Source organism: Aethalodelphis obliquidens, unplaced genomic scaffold (assembly GCF_003676395.1).
Source record: "Aethalodelphis obliquidens isolate GAN/ISIS:26980383/991018 unplaced genomic scaffold, ASM367639v1 scaffold21, whole genome shotgun sequence".
NCBI lineage: Eukaryota > Metazoa > Chordata > Mammalia > Artiodactyla > Delphinidae > Aethalodelphis > Aethalodelphis obliquidens.
The window spans coordinates 25,762,763-25,782,276 of NW_020837965.1; the positions used below are offsets into that span (position 1 = coordinate 25,762,763).

The window sequence follows — 19,514 nt, forward strand, 5'->3', positions numbered from 1 at the left end:
TACCAGTTGTGTCACCTGCTGTGGAGCTGAGCGGGGGGCGCGGGAAGAGTTCACATGGGCTGTAGCCCAGCCTGGGGCCGGGAGGCATCCTGAGGGAGGGGGCGGGTCTGGAAGGGGTCAGGGCTCCTGGCCGGGAGAGGGCCCCTCCCTTGACCTGCTCCCTGGACGAACAGCGGCGAGCAGGGTCGGTCCAGTCCCAGCCTGCCCGGGGGAGAGGCGGAGGGGCAGGACGGCATGTGGGCCGGGGGCACGCGGAGGCCTGGGTGGCGTGGTGCTGGAGAGTGGGCAGGAGGTGGGCGGGCGTCAGTGAGGGCCAGCTGGTGGTGCTGGGGGTGCCAGCCTCCGGTCCTCTCAGCGTCTGTTGTGCTGTGTCCCGGGCTTTGCAGCAGCACAGTGCAAGTTTATTCTTTTTCTGCGTGGCGGTCCATGGCTATTAAAAGACACTCGCGCTTCCCCTTTGGCTTCTACTTTCCACGCTGAATACCCCCCTAATTCCACCAACAATCTGGTGTCTCTGTAACAGTAATCTCCCTGTCGGCCCCTGGAACGCTCAGCAGAATCTGTATCTTGGGCTTAGTGGTGTGCAGAGCTTGGTCGTGACTTTCCCTCTGCCAGGGTCCCACTCTTCTGCTTGACGTCTCGTCCTGGCTTGTCTGTCAGTGTCTTACTGCCTTGTGTCTTTTTGGAAGGAAGGTGTAAAAAGAGAGATTTAAAAACCAGTTACCTCCACGGGGATCGTATACCCAACAGTCTTTCTCTTCAAACCTGGCCTTGTAACCTCCCGTGTGAAACCTGAGCACCTTGGCATGAACCTCTCCTGGTGCGTTGTGTAGCCAAGTCTTTCGGCAGCTTGCGTTAGAAGCACACTCTTGCCAGGCACTGTTGCAGGATATAGAAACAGATAAACGGGTCCCGTTTCTCCTAGGGAGCTGTATTGGAGAAGTGAGGGATGACAGAATGAACGGAAACATTTTTAACCTCTGTGTCCTGAAGGCTTGTGTCTGTCGTGTGCCGTGTTAGGCTGTGGTTAGAAAAGGACGTCGGCCATGTCTGCCTCCTGGAAGTGGTGCCCCATGCAACAGTGTCCCTCTGGGTGGCACACGGTGGGACAGCGGTGAGCCAGGGGACGGGCCTCTGCCCTCAAGTAAGATAAAGGTCTAGGCTGCGGTCAGTGCTATAGAGGCAACATCAGGGTGAGGTGTCAGCTGGGGGCAGGGCCTCTCTTAGAATGGTCAGGAAAGGCCTCTGGGTAAGAGATCTGTGGGCTGAAGCCTAAAGCATGGGAAGAGCGTTCTGGTCTCAGGGGACAGCAGATGCCAAGGCCCTGGATCGGGCCAGGGCCTAGAATGTTTGAGGAGCCAGGAGGGGGCTGGGGTGGCTGCAGACCAGTGGGCCGGGTGCTGAAAAGGAGGGCCTGAGCCTGCGTGAGGCGAGAGATGCTGTCAACCGCGTTATTCTAGGTGAGACGGAAAGCCAGTGGGGGGCTTCAGGCAGGAGAAGGACTATCTGGGCTACCCTGGATCTGCCTGGAGACTTGGAGACGGTCAGGCAGGGAACAGTGAGAAGGCTGCTGCAGGAGCCCAGGAGTAGCACGGAGACCTCGCCTGGGTACCCGGCATGGAGAGGAGAGGGGAGGGGGATGGAGGGTAATGGGGTGAATCGGATGTAGGGGAAAACGGAGAGGAAGGAACAATAAGAAAGGGTTTCCGTGCCCTTGGCTAAAGCAACTAGACAGATGGTGAAGCCATTTAACTGAGATGGGAAGACCAGGGTTAAGGTCTAGGCTTCAGGAATTCTGTCTTGGGGCTGTTGCATCTGAGATGCCTGTTAGGTAACTAAGCAGGAATCACAGTCCAGCATAACATACACAGGTTGGAAATTCAGGGAAGGGGTTTTGGCCAGAAATGAAAATGAGGTCATCAGATGCAGGTGACATTGAGACCCCTAGCCTTGGATGAGGTCACCCAGGGAGAGTGTTTATTCATTCAACATTGGAAAATCCTTACTAAGTCTCTGCTGTGTGCCAGGCGCCCTTCTCAGTCTGGGGAGACAGCTGTGAACAAGGGGGACAAGAGCTCTGATCTTAAGGAGCTCATGTCCTGTGAGGGAGACAGACATTAAATGTGTTCTAGAATGTTCAGTAGTAACGAATGGGTATGGAGCTAGCGAGGATGCCTGCCTTAGCGGGTGTGTGTTTAGGGCAGGCCGGTGGGTGGAGCCTGAGCAGATTCCTGAGGGAGGATGGGAGGGGCGGCAGAAGCCCTGCCTGTACGGAGGGTCTAGGAGCACAGACCAGGCGCTGGGAGCAGGGGCGCTGGGGGCGGCCCATCCTGTGGGCCCTGCTCAGGGGCTGCTTTACGCCACTGCCATCAAGAGTCATGAGCGGCCTTGACCCGGGGAGTCAGTCCTGCTGCTGTGTGAGGGGGGTGAGGGCAGCTGCTCAGGGAGGCTGGCGGGGGCTCCCGGGCGATTCAGGTGAGAGCAGGGCCTCACGCCAGGCCGGGGTGGTGGGGGCGCTTTGAAGGCAGAGCCAACGGGTGTGTTGACTCTCGGGTGTGAGAGAGATGATCCCTTGGAGATGGTGGCTTGAGCACTTGGCTAGGCGGGGCTGCCGGCTACTGGTGTCGAGGAGGCTGGCGGAGGAGCCGCGGCTGATCTCAGGAAGCAGGTGGGGCCGCAGCTGTGCATGCGGGGGGGGGCCCGTTAGCCGATAGACAGTGTTCAAAGCTCTGGGACGGAGGAGCTCACCTGGGGAGTGAGTGTCACTAGGGAACGGGGAGGCCTCGCATTCTGGGGCACTCCATTGCTTCCGTGTCAGAGAGAGCCGTGTCGGAGCCGCTGATCGGCCCGAGAGGTGGGCTGAGCCGGGCCTTTGTCTCTGGCAACGTGGCGGCCGCGCGTGCCCACCCTCGTGGGGCACAGGCCGTGGCATTGGAAGGGCTGAGGGAGGGGGAGTGGGCAGTGAGTGTAGGCAGGACTCTTTCTGTGTAGATGGGAACGCAGAACTAGCGGGTGCCTGGAGGGGACCGTGCGGGCTGGCGAGACATTGGATGGAGCGTGTGGCGGCATGTTGGGCGGCTGCTGTGGGCCAGCGGGGAAGCCGGGCTCGGGGACAGGCGCAGGGAGTGCCGGAAGACAAGGTTGTCCTCTCCTGACCCAGTCTGCGAACCTCCTCAGGTTGACAGAACAGCGTGTATGTTTCTCCTAGAAAAATCTCAAAGTCCCCAGCCATCCCCCGACGTGTGTTCCGTCTCGGTTCTCCTCTGTGTGTATGCTGGCGCCCTCCCTGTGCCTATCGCTGTGTCCTGCAGTCCAGTCAGGAGGACTGTCCTGGGTCGGCAGCGCCTGCGTGTTGCAGTCCAGGCCGGGTGTGGGGTGTGGAGCCTGCGCCCCCGCCAGAGCCACCTCGTGCCCGTCTGGTGGCCTTTGGGCATTCGGCTGTGGAGACGATTGTCCCGGCTTTGACTCGTTCTCCCGTTTCAGGCTCACTGTCTGTGCTCAGCATTATTATACATAAGTTAGAAATCACCATTTGCTGGTTAGAATTTGATCACCGGCAACACTTCTTTCACATTAATGTGGCTCATATAGGGAATTAAGGTGTCTTGTAAAGTCATCAGTGGTCTTCCTAGAAATCAGCTCCCCCAAAACTAAGAAACTAAGTTAATGTGTTTATGATTTTAGAATCCTGCAGTGCTTAGACCTTAGAAGTTGGAGTTGTTGTGTCTGATTCAGACTGACATCAGCAAGTGCTGCAGAATCGCCCTGCAGGCAGGTGGTGGCCGAGTCTGGGGTAGAGGACGGTTTGCATCCGGCTGCAGCTAGTTATCCCCAACTTAACTGCCTTCTCCCAACCCGCTCCCGACACATTTCCGCAGCGCCTCAGAGGCAGCCCCACGCCAGGCCCCCGCTCAGCCTGCCCTTCCCTGGAGTGCCCGTTCCCCTTTCTCAGTCTGGTCATTGTCCACTCAGTAACCGAGGTGTAGCCTTTGATGCCCAGGTCAGAACGTGTCCCCCTTGTCTGTAGTCCTCGAGCAGCCCTCTGAGCCTCAGAGATGGCACCTCGCAGACGCCCGTCTGCTGCAGGGCGTTCTGAGACAGGGCCAAGACCTTCCTCTTATGCATCTTTCACGTTGCCTGCAGCGCAGAGTCTCTTACATGGTTCAGGAGCTCACTAAATGTTTGTTAAAATGAACGCTTTAGTCACCTAAGGTGAAGTGACAGGAGCTTTTAAAAAAAAAATAAATTTATTTATTTATTTATTTATTTTTGGCTGTGTTGGGTCTTCATTGCTGCACGCATGCTTTCTCTAGTTGCGGCGAGCGGGGGCTACTCTTTGTTGCAGTGCGCGGGCTTCTCATTGCAGTGGCTTCTCTTGTTGCAGAGCGTGGGCTCTAGGCGCGCGGGCTTCAGTAGCTGTGGCTCACAGGCTCTAGAACGCAGGCTCAGTAGTTGTGGTGCACGGGTTTATTTGCTCCGCGGCATGTGGGATCTTCCCGGACTGGAGCTCGAACCCGTGTCCCCTGTGTTGGCAGGTGGATTCTTTACCACTGCGCCATCAGGGAAGTCCAGCAGGCGGATTCTTAACCACTGAGCCACCAGGGAAGTCCGATAAGAGATTTTTAAGAGGACTTTATTAGTAGGAGAAATATAGATTTGAAAATTGGATCACCAAATAGAAATTGATTTGATAGGAAAGGCAGGAGGAAGAGGTTATAGGCTACCGTGCCAGAGTTCTTTGGGTGTCTCTATTTAGAGAAGCTTTGCAGAACAGATCACTAAAGAAAATCATCAGAACATGATGCTGATTATGGAGCTGTCCATGAACGATCTACAGTGTTAGGTTAGTAACGATCTTGATTCTTGGTTAGTCTAACAGTTTTCAGTTCAAAGCTGAATTCGATATTTGGTGTCCTCCTTAGACCCTGTCTGGAAGGATTTAGTTACTGAGGTGCCAAAGGGGTGTAGTGAGATGCTGAAGTGCAGAGAAACACCCAGATAACTTTATCTGCGTGCCTTTGTGAGATGGGCCCTGTGGATGCCTCCCTGGGGGTCGGGTGTGCTGTGTGTGCAGTGAGGGTGAGGAGAGGGCCCAGCACCCACAGGAGCACACGATGGTAACAGGGGTGGAATTAGAGGCAGTTGAGCGTTTGTGGGGACTTACGGTGTCACAAGCATTGCTTTCTTTTGTCTTCATAGATTGTCATTCAATCCTCACATCAGCCTTTGAGATGGGAATTATTATCCCTGGTTTATAGACGAGGAAACTGAGATCCATACCACGTAGCTATTAAATGTCAGGGCTGGAAATTGAGCCCAGGTGTCGACCTAAAGCCAGTCCTCTTTCTACCATTCAAAATCAGAGAAATACTTCGGAGAGAGAATCAGCAGGACTTAGGGTTAAACTGAAACTCTTCTTTAAATCAATTAATTAATTTATTTATTTTTGGCTGCATTGGGTCTTCGTTGCTGTGTGGGCTTTCTCTAGTTGTGGTGAGCGGGGGCTACTCTTCGTTGCGGTGTGCGGGCTTCTCATTGTTGTGGCTTCTCTTGTTGCAGAGCACAGGCTCTAGAGCACAGGCTCAGTAGTTGTGGCACACAGGCTCAGTAGTTGTGGCACACGAGCTCAGTAGTTGTGGCACACAGGCTCAGTAGTTGTGGCTCACGGGCTCTAGAGTGCAGGCTCAGTAGTTGTGGCGCATGGGCTTAGTTGCTCCACGGTGTGTGGGGTCTTCCTGGGCCAGGGCTCAAACCCATGTCCCCTGCTTTGGCAGGCGGATTCTTAACCATTGCGCCCCCAGGGAAGCCCCCAAACTGAAACTCTTAATATTTGAATTCTGGTGGACGTCTGAGATTTGGCAAAGATGTGGAGCAATGAGAACTCATAGATTGCTGACGAGAGTATAGGCTGGTGTAAACACATTGGAAAAAGTTTGAAGTTGTCTTCCAAACTTGAATCTGCTTTTACTCAGCAGCCCGGCAGTTACCCAGCAATCCAACAGTTCCACTTCTGAAGTATCCTTGACAAACTCTTAGACCTGAATACTAGGAGGTTATTTGCAGAAATGCTCATAATGAGCACTATTCAAAACGAAGAAGTGGAAATAATTCAAATGCCCTTCAACAAGAGGGAGAATAAATTGTGGAACACTTTATAGTGGTGGAAATGAATAAGCTACAGCTTTTTTTTTTTATCAACAAGGATAAATCTTAGAAATATTATGTTAAGTTAAAAGCAAGTTGCAAAAGGATGCAAATAGCATCATACTAATTTTTTTTTTTTTTTTTTTGTTACGTGGGCCTCTCACTGTCGTGGCCTCTCCCGTTGCGGAGCACAGGCTCCGGACGCGCAGGCTCAGTGGCCATGGCTCATGGGCCCAGCCGCTCCGTGGCATGTGGGATCTTCCCGGACCGGGGCATAAACCCGCGTCCCCTGCATCGGCAGGTGGACTCCCAACCACTGCGCCACCAGGGAAGCCCCGTACTATTATTTTTATACAAATGGAAGGCAAACAATACTAAATTATGTGGTGTTTAGGAGTACGTAGGTATGTGGTTAAACTATCGATAATCGCAAGGGAATAATGAACACAAAATTCAGGGCTCACACATGAGAACGGAGTGGGCAGGGACTCTTGGAGCCAGAGAGCATCAGCGATGTGACTACCGATTTATTTCCAAAGTTGAGGGATAGGTTCCTGGGTGTATATTTCATTATTAGGCTTCAAAGCATATATATTCTTTTGTTTGTGTTAGATATTTCATGATACTAAAAATAGAAGGAAAAAAACCCCAAGCCGGAGGATCAGAATGGAGATTGGTCCCTGTGATGGGTTTAAGAGAAATTCTGAAAGTGCTGCCCCAATTCTGGACATAAAGCTCATTCACTGGCATGTTGGGATGAGCACAGCAGTCAGATGTTAGAACGAACAGAATTTCAGAGCAGGGAGAGGATGGTCAGTCCTGGGTCTGTCACCTCTGCCTCCGTTTCCTCTTCTCTGAAACGGGAGTCGTGATACTTGCCTCACAGGGCTGTGTTGAGGGTTAAAGGAGAGTGGAGATAAAGCACTGCGTGCAGGGTAGGGGCATAGAGTTGGTGGGGTGGGATGAGCCGTGCTACAGGTGGGGCCGGGGAGCTGAGCGGGAGCCACGGCCAGTACAGCGGTAGCGGTTGGACTGACCATTGCTGCTGCAGGATTTGCAGGGGGTTATGCTTCGCAGGCCATGAAGCATATGGAGCCTCAAGTAAAACAAGTTGTTCAAAGTCTACCGAAATCTGCCTTTAGTGGTGGCTATTACAGAGGTGGGTTTGAACCCAAAATGACAAAACGGGAAGCATCGTTAATACTAGGTGTAAGCCCTGCTGCCAGTAAGGGAAACATAAGAGATGCTCATCGATGAATTATGCTTTTAAATCACCCAGACGAGGGAGGATCTCCTTATATAGCAGCCAAAATCAATGAGGCTAAAGATTTACTAGAAGGCCAAGCTAAAAAGTGAAGTAAATGTATGATAAATGTTAAGTTCTTACTCATTTATGTATATGAGTACCAGCTTTTATAATAAAATGCCTCAAAGCTACACATTTTAAAAATTAGCATAAGCTAAATCAAAGCCTTGGTATAAATTGGAGGATTTAAAATCGGATTATAGAATATTTGTAGGTTAATACTCAATAATTATGGATAAATGCATGCCATTTGAAGTGTTGTTCATTACTCATTTGTCAAATAATTTGGTACCTATTTCAAGACAAAGTGAACAAGGTAGTCTCTCCCTGAAGGAATCCCCAATCTGATGGGAGACTGATAAAGTGATAATTAAAATACAATGTGATAAATATGATGGAATTAGCACAGGTTGTTATAGTAGGGGCTCATCTCATCGGGACAGAAGGCTGTTCAAGGTACAGAGGACTCCCCCAGTCACTTAGAACCTTGAACTTAAAAGTCAATTTAGCCACAACTTAACCTAAGAAACTGATCTAGGTATGTACTTATCACTTTGTCAGTGATAAATCTAAATTGTTTCAGATTTCATACATTAAAAACTATAACAGCATGATTTTAAAAAAAAAGCACTGTGCGCAGTAACTGTTGCGTGTGCTTAGCGGGGTGCACACTTCTGAGGATGCTGTAGGGAGTGCAAGACAGAGACTGGCTCCTCTGTGGCCTCAGTGTTGGCCAGGCGGTTCAGTTAACCAAAAAATACACTGTAGAAAAGGGTTCGAAAAAGAATCAATCTTGTTTTGGCTTAGTCCAGAAATTCTTGTTAGAGTTAATATCGGGGGTTGACAGCTAGCACTTTAAATCAGTCCATTCTCTTTCTTTCTTTCCTCCTTTTTTTCTTGTAATTTCAGCACTGGGAAATTTGGTGCTTGTTTTATACCAGGACTTTGTAAGCAAAGTGATCTAACCTTGTACGCATCACGGCCTGGGCTCCGGCTGTGGAAGGCTGACATCCATGGGACCGTTCAGGCCACGTTTATCTTAAAAGATGTCTTTGCTGGAGGAGTCAAGCCTTTCGAGCTTTACCCGCGCCTGGAATCCTCTGACAGGGGAAGTTGCAGCTCACCCGAGAAACACCTGGGGCTTGTTTCATGTTTCTTTCAAGAAGGCTGGGTGTTGAGTTGGAATGAATATAGTATTTACCTTCTAGACACCGTCAACCAGGTAAGTAAAGTGATTGTACCACGTCTTTGGTGTCTAGAGGCAAGAGAATGTTTATGGACTGTTCTGCTTCATTTCTCAGACGATAGAAGGAACAGTGTTGATTCAGATGCTTTGCTTTTTCCACTGGGCCAGTCAAGGAATCCAAATGAAGGCTTGGTTGTTTTTGTAGATTTGAAAAAATATTTGGTTTAAATATTCATAGTCCTGTCCCCTGCTAAGAAAGTGTGTGTGTGTGTGTGTGTGTGTGTGTGTGTGTGTGTGTGTGTGTGTTTTTGCGGCACGCGGGCCTCTCACTGTTGTGGCCTCTCCCATTGAGGAGCACAGGCTCTGGACGCGCAGGCTCAGCGGCCATGGCTCACGGGCCTAGCCGCTTCGCGCCACGTGGGATCTTCCCAGACCGGGGCACGAACCTGCGTCCCCTGCGTCGGCAGGCGGACTCCCAACCACTGCGCCACCAGGGAAGCCCTGTGTGTGTTTTATTTAAGCACAAAATTAAACTTGTTCTTTATAATTTCTTTGAATCACGTGTTTTCTGACTACCAAATTACTGTGAGGGTATTAAATGAAAACTCAAACATGACGGAAACAGTAAGATAGGGACTCATTCCCCAAGGCCTCCGCAGGGCAACACTGAGTTGGGCAGGGGGCTCTTTCTCTAGCTTTCTTTCCACCCTGTTCTTTTACCCTTATTTCTCCTACCCAAATGGAGCCACACTGTTTTGCCATTTTTTTCCCCACTTTACTTAATGATGTATTTGGACAACTTTCCAGCGTTATTTTTTTCCCCAGCATTATTAAATCATGGTAGGAAACAATTTGTTTAAATCAGGATGGTAAGAGGTTATTGCCAACAGAGGTGGAATTAGGAATTAAAAAAAAACAAAGCTGTGTAGTTTCAGTTTATTCTTAAGAGCAGAGCTTTTGCTGTTTTGTACGTCTTCCCCTCCCCCCCCCCCCACCCCCATCCTGCTCACGTTCTTCCTTCTTGAAGTCAGCAGGCCTCTAACAGACGCCCTTTCCTTTATGAGCAGCACTTCACGGTAGAAATCAAAGGGTTTTCTTAGTTGTGTGACAGAAAATGAAATTCGTCTGCAAGGCTTCTTAATGATTGTTATCAGCCATGCCTGGTACTACTGGTTTAGTAGAAAGAAAAACTGACCTTTTTCTTCTTCCTGGGAGATTCTGGTCTGGTTCTACCTATAACCAGGAGTCTCTCGTCTGCCTGGCTTGGTTTCCCTACCTGGAACATGGGGAGGGGACTGGTGAGTTGGGTTAGGGAATCACCAAGATGCCTTTTAGCCCTGAGTTTGTTTCTTTTCTTAAGGAACGTTTTGAAAGACATTTTTGTATTCTTCCTCAGGTGTAGAGAACACAGCTTTTCTTCTTTTTCTGGGTACTATTTGAACTTAATGTGCACTTGTTAATTGGCGGGGTCAAGATGTGGTATAATTGTACATCAGTTCCTCTCTTCTGAGCACTTACCCAGGGCTTTCCCCAGTAGGTATAATTAACTTCATCTTATAGATGGAGAAGTGGAGACAGAGGACCTGGTCATGAGCAGAGAGTCTTTACATGGCAACATGATTAAAAGCTTTCAAACTACTGTCAGGATTATTAAGAATTTACAAAGGACTGAGACTCATTTTCTCTTCTATAATGAGCTAGTCTCTTATTTGCACTGTTGACTGAGAAGCAAGAATTTTTTTTAAGTCAGGGATGTCCTGTGTTTTGTTTGCTGTCTGCTTTCAGGTGATGTTAGGGGAATCCTCCCTCACTCACTTATTCATTCAAAACCAAGGGTTGCAATGCCTATTAGTCTCTCCCACAGGACTCGGCACAGTAGGGGACCTAGACCTGCCAGCACACATTCCAGCCCAGGAGAGACGTGCCAGGTGGGGGTTTGTGTAAAGTGCTGTGAGCTCTGAAGAGTCCTGGGCATTGCTGAGGAGGGTGAGCTTGTCAGGGACGCTTCCCAAGGAGGCGGCCTCTGAGTCAAGTTGGAACTCTCCCAGTGAGCAAGGGTCAGGAGAAGAACTCAAGCAGAGCGCGTGACGTCGTGGAGGAACAGGGCTGGGGTCTGGACTGGCCAGTTGAGGCACCTGAAGCCAGAAAAGGGCGATCAGAGAGCGGGAAGCAAGGCGGGGACCGGTTCAGAGGGTGGCCGAGAGGCGGGGAGAGACTGCTCGCTCAGTCTCATAAATTTACTGGCAGGGGTTGTGACTCAGTCACACATCCGTCAGGTATTACCTGACTTTGACTGAATTTCCCTGAGTTTCAGAATCATGACAACGAAGAGCAGTTGTCTGACTTATTTGGATTGCTACACATGCTTGTACGATTTGAACTATTACTATTGCCTGGTTTTGTGATTTTTTTTTTTTTTTTTTTTTTGGACAGGCCACAATTGCTGGTTTGGAAGGATCAGGTGATATCGTGTCTGTTTCCTGCACAGAAAATGAAATATTTTTCTTAAAGGGAGACAGGAACATTATAAGAATTTCAAGCAGGCCTGAAGGACTAGCATCAATAGGTTTGTATTTCTTGTAAAATGTTATAAAATGTATTTGTTACAAAATTTGTTATAAAATGTATGTAATTACAGTTTGTGATGTATAAAACGTACCATTTTTTTGCTCGTTAAATGATTGTAGCTTTTTCGAAACGAGGTGTTCAGAGGGTTTCCTTTGATTCTGAAAAGACGGTTTGTGATACTTTTCTTGAAGGTTACCTGCTTTCAGGCTTACATCAGCCAGGGTCTCACATTTGGTGGAGTTGCTTCTGCGGGTCTGGAGGTCAGGGAGGTTGGGTGAGTAGGAAGGAGAACTTGGCACCCACCTGACTGATCTCCGTCCGACACTCTGAGACAGCCTGTGGGATTGATGCGTAAGATTTTAGAACATTTCAGTCTGTCACCTGGGACACGGTTTTTTACCTTTAACATAGTTCTTCCTTGTAGTATTGATTATTCTCTGTGCTTTTGACTTTTTTTGGGTAATTCATATTTAAGCCCAAATTCTAATGAGTAAAGAACCTTACTCTGTGTTGTCGTGCATGCACACGACCATGGTACTTTATGTATTTGTTCCTGGTGGTCGCAACAACAGCTGTGTGGCCCCTGCCCCACTGCCCCTCCCCGCCTTGTCATCACTGCGTTGTGCTCACCACCTTCCAGACTCTGCTAAGCACTTAACGTTCACGATCTCGTCCAGTCCTCCAAACAGCCTCGTGCGGGAGGGCCCGATGCCTGAGGTGAGGGCAGTGCCCACAGATGCCAGCGCCTCGTGGGGCCTCTGAAGTTCACTGGGCAGTTGCACAGGCGTCCTGCCCCCGCCTTTCCCTAACCAGGCCACCTTCCTCCCTGGGGCTGGAGCGGCCTTGGCCCTTCCTTGCTTGCTGTGCGCCTGTCCTGACACTGCTGCCTGGGTCTCCCCGACGAGGCCTGCCCTCCTCGGGTGCTGCCCTGTGCACCCCTCCCCCTTATCATTCAAGACTCGGTCGGTATCGCCGCACTTTTGATAACTTCTTCCAGTCGCCTTAGTTGAGTCAGTCTCTCCTCACTGCGTTCCTGGGGCCCTTTTCCTGCTGCTCCTTGACTTTGGAGTCATTGCCTCACCACTTACCTTACGCAAGAATAGATTTTTGATTGCAAGGCTCTCGTGACTCACCTTGTGGCCCTAACACAGCACGTGGTTTGAAGAAGACCCTAGCGTGTTAGTCAATGGTGTCCTCCTTTCACAGATTAGAAAATTGAGGATTGGGGTAGTACGTGACAAGCCCCAAGTCACCGTCCAGATTTCCGCTTCAGCCGCTGTTTCCCCTGCCTCGCCAGGTTAGTCAGGAGGGCCCGCCCTGTGCCATGGCTGTGGGCACGCCACTGCTTTCCTCGGGTCTCTTGGCCACAGGGCCATCCTTGGTGTTTCTACTCTGACCAGTGTCAGCTAATGTCTGAGTGACCTCAAGAGAGGCAGCGGAGATCCTGGGCAGGAAGTGGGGCTCCCTCCCTCCAGCACGGGAGGGAGCGGCCTGCCTGGGACATGGCTATAGTGTTTGTCTTTTAAACCTTAGAATACAAGGTTTGGCTGCTGGGAGAATATAAAAAACAGCCTCACTTTAGCCAGATATTTAGCCTCAAAAAGACAAAAATGAAGTACTAGCTGTCACTGTCCTGAATTTATAATCTCCCAAGAGATGGCAAGAAGAGAGTGAATTACCTCTTAAGTCACAGAGGGCAGGTTGGGGCGAACATCATTCCAGGGTTGTAACTTTCATAGAAACGGAGAGAGCTCTGCTCTTGAGCCTGTGAGCTGGGGGCCTTAACAGTGTCACCAAGTGGCAGTGCCACTTACAGGGGAGAAGTGACCAGGAGCCACGAGGCCAGTAGACTTCCTGCAGGCGTGAAGATGCTCTGTAACTACACTGCCCACACGTGGCTGCCAAGTACTCGAAATGTGCTGAGTGCAACGGAGGAACTGGATTTTAAGTTTTGTTTCATGTCTATGAATCTGAATTTAAATAGCTACATGGCTGCTGGCTACTGTACTGGACGGTGCAGCTCCAGACCAAGATCTGCCTGTGTAATCTTGTGTGACCTTCTGCAAGTCACTTCCCTGCCCTGCTCGTCCCCACTTGTGGCCCCCGGTCGAGGCAGGAATGCCCACCTGTCTGGGTAAGGGCCGTGTCTCCATGCCTAGAACGCATCTGGCATGCGGTAGGTACTCGGTAACAGAAGGATGGCTGGATGGATCAAAATGGACCCCCAGTCCTGTGTTGAGGGTCCTGTGGCTGGAACCTCCTACTGTCGTGTTGAGAGGAGGACGTGTCCATGGAGGTGGGGACAGAGCGCCAGGCCCACCAGCCCCTGCCAGTCCTGCTCTGCTCTCTCTCCTCTTCGCACGTGGACTCCTTTAATGAACTCCTCTGTTTTGAGTTTGCGCTGGTGAAAAATGACCTTTCCCTCCTTGAACTTTGAGAATTTTTATTATAGGTACATGTGTGTTTTTCAGAGGTCCCTGGAGGAGTAGTGTTTTGGCTGCACCACGGGGGCCCCAGCAGTGAAAGCACCGACTCCTAACCACCGCACCACCGGGGAATTCCCTCTAAGCCCTTTTTTCTTTTTTATTATTATTTTTTTTCCAAGCCCTTTTTTAATAGGCATCTCACCTTTATCTATTATTTTGTGAGTTGAAGTGAGAAATGCTCTACCTTATGATAGTCCCTTACTTTGAGTTATTTACAGAAGACAGCTGCTGTGAGTTATTTGACTGATTTTGATACATGAACTTCCTGGAGAACAAAAACCACGTGTTGGAACCTGTTGTACAATTCTTTTAGTTTCGCTGGTTTCTCTGAATTTAGCAGGCTGGTATTTAGGGCTGGCAAACCTTAATAAGAGCACTCCATCTTTCCCTCCAGTAACCATGGTAAAACTGACTCTTCTTTCTCAGTGCGGGACGGTCTGGAGCCGTCAGGATGCCCAGAGCAAGTCCATGGGCAGCGTGCGGAGAAGCCGCCGGGGGCCACGCCTTCTGAGACGAGGCTCAGAGGCTCTTCCGTGGCCAGCGAGCCCAGAAGCAGGAGCAGCTCACTCAACTCCACTGACAGCAGCTCCGGGCCGCAGGCGGCTCCCGAGCTGGGCAGGAGCGGCCAGCTCACCTCGAAGAGGTTCAGTGTGATCAGCTCGGAGGACTTCGACCAAGAGCTCATTGTGAAGCCTCTCAAAGTGAAAAAGAAGAAGAGGAAGAAGAAGACAGGTACCATCCACGGCAGAGCACACACGACCTCCTTCCGCCCCCGTGGGGCCTTTTACCAAACTCTCTGGGAAGGCTGCTGCTTGCTGAGTGAGCACTGCCCGTTCGCTGGAAAGCACAGAAAGCGAATGTCTTTCCTCCTCGAAGGAGTTTTACTGTGAAATACGTATACATTATACACACACATAAAGCATTAAACTATAATGTAACATACCACCCTGCTTAACAGGTCTGGGTGTTATACTTTTCAATATTTAAGTAAAAATTTCTGTTTATTCATGTACATCATTTATTAGACCAGAGATTCTGTAAACCTGTAAGGAAGGTCATGGAAATCTTTAGATGGATCGATTTATGTTTAATGTAGGGTATGTCATCAGATATGGGCTTTTTTTTCTCTTTTCTTTTCTTTTCTTTTTTTAGGCTGCACTGCATGGCTTGCAGGATCGTAGTTCCCCAACCAGGGATTGAACCTGGGCCCTTGGCAGTGGAAGCACCAAGTCCTAAGCACTGGACCGCCAGGGAATTCCCAGATACGGGATTTAACACTGAGTTTAAAAAAATTTTTCACTTCTTGGTGCCTGTTGAGCCTCTCTAGCTAAAGATCACTGCGATATTGAAGGAAAATGTTACCAGATCCCTTAGCATTTTAATAATTAAAAGAAATTGGTCTGTGATCCATTTGTTCCTTTGTTTTTCTTAGTTAACATTTCTTGAAGGCCTCAGAGCCCATCAGTGTGTATAGTATTTGCATCCATTTAAAACACCCCTGCGTTGGGATAATTTGTACTTGAGATTTATTCTTCACCATTTAGATATCCTTCATTTAAAACGCTTTTATCTTAAGCCCAAATTTTGTTTTTTAGTTAGTGTCTTACTAGATTCATACCTAATCTTAAACGTTCTTCTTTTAAACAGAAGGTGGAAGCGGGACTACCTGCCCCAGTTCCCTTGAATCGACTCCCTGCTGGGAGTGTCCTGGTGATAGCCCCCAGTCCTTGAGCACAGACTTGCTGTCCACGACCTCGAGTTTGGGCAGCACCGTGGATCAGTCCAGCACAGGGTCTCCGGACCAGGAGTGCAGTCTCAGTGGTGAGGCCAGCAGTGTCCTGCCAGAATACAGCGACCCCGAAACGTTCAGTGTCTTGGAGGCGCCCTTCCCCGCCCCTGACTCACTGAATGAGGAAGGTGACGGAAGAACCGAAATCCCACTATGTGACGGCGCAGGCGAGACGCAGCCGCCTAGCGGGGGGTTGAGTTCACCCTGGCATCCGAGGGAGGACGCGGAAGGGAGTGATGACATCGCGGAGCTCGAAGAGGAGCCCTGTCCCGTGAGCGGTGGACCAAGGAGCACACAGTCACCCTGCCGAGAGCGGGGCAGCTCAGCAGAGGCCCAGGAGGTGGGGGGCATGGAGCCTGCTGAACCCCAGAGCACTTTTCCGGAGGCCCCCCTCCAGGGCTCCCCCCTGGTGCCTTCCAGCCTCAGCTGGACTCCCAGTGCTGAGCGGTGGCTTCCAGGGACCAGCGCTGAGGAGCCCAGTGAAGAGCAGGGCTTCCGGAGGCACCTGGGGGCCCCAGGCCACCTCGGCTCGAGTCCCCGGCACGCTGCTGCTGACGATGACACAGGCCAGAAAGCAATGGCTGCTTCCGAATGTGACTTGGGGAGTGCAGGAGGACGACGGCCTCGCTGGGTCTCTGCCTCGGTGGCCAGCGCCCATGAGCAGCCCTCACGGGACCAGGCGTTGACGTCCAGTGACGAGGAGGACATCTATGCCCACGGGCTGCCCTCTTCATCCTCGGAGACGAGCGTGACAGAGCTGGCAGGGAGCCGCTCCCTGCAGGACCTGCACCCGCCGGGCACAGACGAGCCCGGGCTGCTGAAGTCAGAGGAGGTATGTGCGCTCCTTTCTTAAGGGAAATCATTGGCGAACTGATTATATTTTTCTGTTTATGCAAAGAAATTATATTCCTACTGTAAAACCCGTATGCCAGAGGTGTTTGGAAGTCTGCCTTTGGGGGATTTCCAGCGCAGGGATCTAGAATGGCTTGGACTCCTGCTGACCTGTCACCCCTGCTCAGTTACCCACTTTACCAACAAAAGCAGCCTCTCCTTGTTGATTCCGGCGGGGCCGGCCCAGCATGGGCAGCTAGTGCTAGTCATCCCAGAGGATGGCTGGATTGGCCTGGGAGCCGCTCCCAGAAACCAGTGGCGAGAGGCCCGTCCACTTGTGGAGGGGAAGGCACTGCCCCGCAGACAAGCGTCTCGAGGAGCCGTGTCTCCCTGACCTCCAAGCAGCGGCGCCAGGGCTCCCCTGCAGGCTGTACAGAAACCAGGTTTCGAGCGTCCAGTTTCCTGGGTCGGGTTCTACCTAGCCTGTGCAATTAAAAGACGATTATTAGTTGTTCTTGGTCATTTTATTTAAAAAAGTGGCTTTTAAAAAGTGCTTGTTTCCTTAGCAAGTAATTATCCTGTAGATGTATTTGGGTTCGGGACTGACTGTGCTGTAACCCTTCTGCTGAGTGGTGGGGTGTGGGTCGTGCGTGTGAACTTACGCAGCCACGCGTGCTCTCCCCAGATGTGCCTCTGGATTCTCTGCGTCCTCATGACGTGTGACACTGGGGCGGCTCTCACCGCGCGCCAGGTGCCGTGCTAAGCACTTTACAAGTTTAACTCACATACTGCTCGAAGAACAAAACCCACAAACTAGGTGCTCCCGTTTCACAGGAGGAAGTGGAGACTCAGACAGATAAATGGCTTTCACCAGGTCGCATGGCAAGTGGGGCCGGGGCCCTCTCTCTCGAACCGCTGTGCTGTCTGTCCTACCTCGAAAGTGAAACGTCCTGCTTATTTGTTTTAAGACAGAATGCCCTTTCACTCAGTCTTCCGCGCATTCACCCTTTCGTGAGTGCCTTCGGCTGCCAGGCTCTGCGTCGGGCGCTGGGGACGCTGCAGTGCCCGTGACAGGCAGTCGTGGATCTCAAGAGTCCTGGACACGTGTGCAGATCCTCCCAGTTGAGTGGAACTCGGGTGATGGTGATGAGCAAAGTGCAGGAGGGGCGCGGCGCCCACCAACCATGGCAGGAGCCAAGCAGCTGAGCCGAGGGCGTGGGCAGTTGGCATTCTAGACCAGAACTTTAGAAAAGTCCTAGGTGAGAGAGCACCTGGTACTTTGAGAACCTCCCCCAGCCTTCACTGCTCCCCGCCTTGTCCCCCTCCAGAGAGCTGGAAAGCCACATTTTGTTGCGTTGGGGGGTGGGTAAGGTGTGTCCTGGTGAGTCAGGGCCAGATCGAGAGGGGTTGGGTGCCAAACTCTGTGAAGCAGTGAACGTCCATGTGTGGGTGATTGTGCAAATACATGGGTTTCTTTTGCAGTTTTGGAAAGCTGTTAAAGTACACACTTTATTTAGCTTTGATTTTTAAAAGAACCCTAACATCTAAACCTTAGTCTACAAGATTCAGTCAGGCAGTGTCTTGGCCAGATTTCCATCAACCACCTAATGTGCCACGTGTCCGATGATTGGATCAGCGCTTAAAACAATATGGTGAAAAAAACAAAGATAGTGGCAGTGCCATGTCTCCTAACACATCTCTAGTGATTAGCTGCACAAAAAATCAGTTTGCATGCAAGTGGGAAGTGAGGTATCCCTGTAGAATAAAACCAGATCCTTTGAATGTAAGCGCTAGGTGAGGGAAGAGGTTGTAGTATCTGTGACAGACTGTTTTCCAGGAACGTTATGGGGTCTTTGTAGGGGACAGCCGCTCCCACTTCACGATGTTTCTGTTAGAGCTGGTCGAGAGATAGAGGGCCGACTTAAGTGATTGCACACTTTTCTTATTGACGACAGTACGACACATGCAGCTGTGTCCTCTGCCGCAGAACTCAGCAGGCTCTGTCCTTGTTAGTTTGCAGAAAGCTGGATGGGTTACTCCGGGCCGGGCTACGGCATTCTCAGCTTGGCGGTCTCCGAGAAGTACATTTGGTGCCTGGACTACAAAGGCGGCCTGTTCTGCAGCGCGTTGCCGGGCGCTGGGCTGCGCTGGCAGAAGTTTGAAGATGCCGTCCAGCAGGTGGCAGTCTCGCCCTCAGGTTCGCCTCCCAGCTCCCTGCTTCTTGCCCCAGGTGTAGAGGCCCGAGCACACAGGGACCAGTCCATTTAGCAGACTTGCCTTTTCCCCTGCAGGTTTGAGGCGTTTTCTCCAAAGAACGCGGATTGCTGCATTTGACATCAACTGAAAATAGTGTAATTGCAGTTCAGTTTTTGGTTTTTTATTAATTGCAGTGGTAACACATGAACATGTTTTGTAAGTTAGACAAATAGCTTCCATTTTTGAGGTTTTTTTTTTAGAAATATTAACATAAAATGCCTTATAAAAATAAATCTGTTTCTATTTCTTAGTGTTGTTGTTTTATAACTTATTTATTTATTTATTTTTGGCTACGTTGGGTCTTCGTTGCAGTGCACGGGCTTCTTGCAATGGCTTCTCTTGTTGGGGAGCACAGGCTCTAGGTGCGCGGGCCTCAGTAGTTGTGGCACGTGGGCTCAGTAGTTGTGGCTCGTGCGCTCTAGAGCACAGGCTTAGTAGTTGTGGCGCACAGGCTTAGTTGCTCCGCGGCATGTGGGATCTTCCCAGGCCAGGGCTCGAACCCGTGTCCCCTGCACTGGCAGGCGGATTCTGAACCACTGCGCCACCAGGGAAGTCCCTTAGTGTTGCTTTAAAACAGCTGAACTAATGAAGATGGGCCCGCGGTTGTGTTGGATAAGTTTGGATCGTTCGGTTTCTTTCTTAGAAATTACTCTGTAATGAGCTATATATATGCTTTGGGTGAATAATCTACTCCCTGACTGTGAAAAGAAAATGCCTTCCTTCCTTCATGCCATGATCAGGCCATTTTCAGTGAGCTGGAGCAGATGCTTCCTGGATGAGGTTCTACCCCCTCATCTATACAGAATAATTTGCTTGTTTGTCACAATGTTGGCCACTTTACCTATTTGTGGGATGGCGAGTGGAACAGAAGTGTGTATGTGTATCGTAGCTGGTTTACTGTTAGGACATTGGAATGCAAGGCAGACAACACTGAGCCTGTGACCTCCC

The 19,514-nt window shown here is 50.5% G+C and overlaps 1 protein-coding gene and 1 pseudogene across 2 annotated transcripts in view; both read left to right on the forward strand.

The window, feature by feature from the left end:
* Positions 1–19,514, forward strand: part of TECPR2 (tectonin beta-propeller repeat containing 2) — a 95,863-nt gene that overhangs the window by 27,104 nt on the left and 49,245 nt on the right. For both annotated transcript variants that reach the window (XM_027120618.1, XM_027120619.1), the window contains exons 6-10: positions 8,360–8,672; positions 11,070–11,202; positions 14,117–14,422; positions 15,338–16,311; positions 18,324–18,507. In XM_027120618.1, the coding sequence (XP_026976419.1) occupies positions 8,360–8,672; positions 11,070–11,202; positions 14,117–14,422; positions 15,338–16,311; positions 18,324–18,507 (1,910 nt within the window). The remainder of the gene's footprint in view (positions 1–8,359; positions 8,673–11,069; positions 11,203–14,116; positions 14,423–15,337; positions 16,312–18,323; positions 18,508–19,514) is intronic.
* Positions 6,429–8,353, forward strand: LOC113627678 (mitochondrial import inner membrane translocase subunit TIM14 pseudogene; annotated as a pseudogene).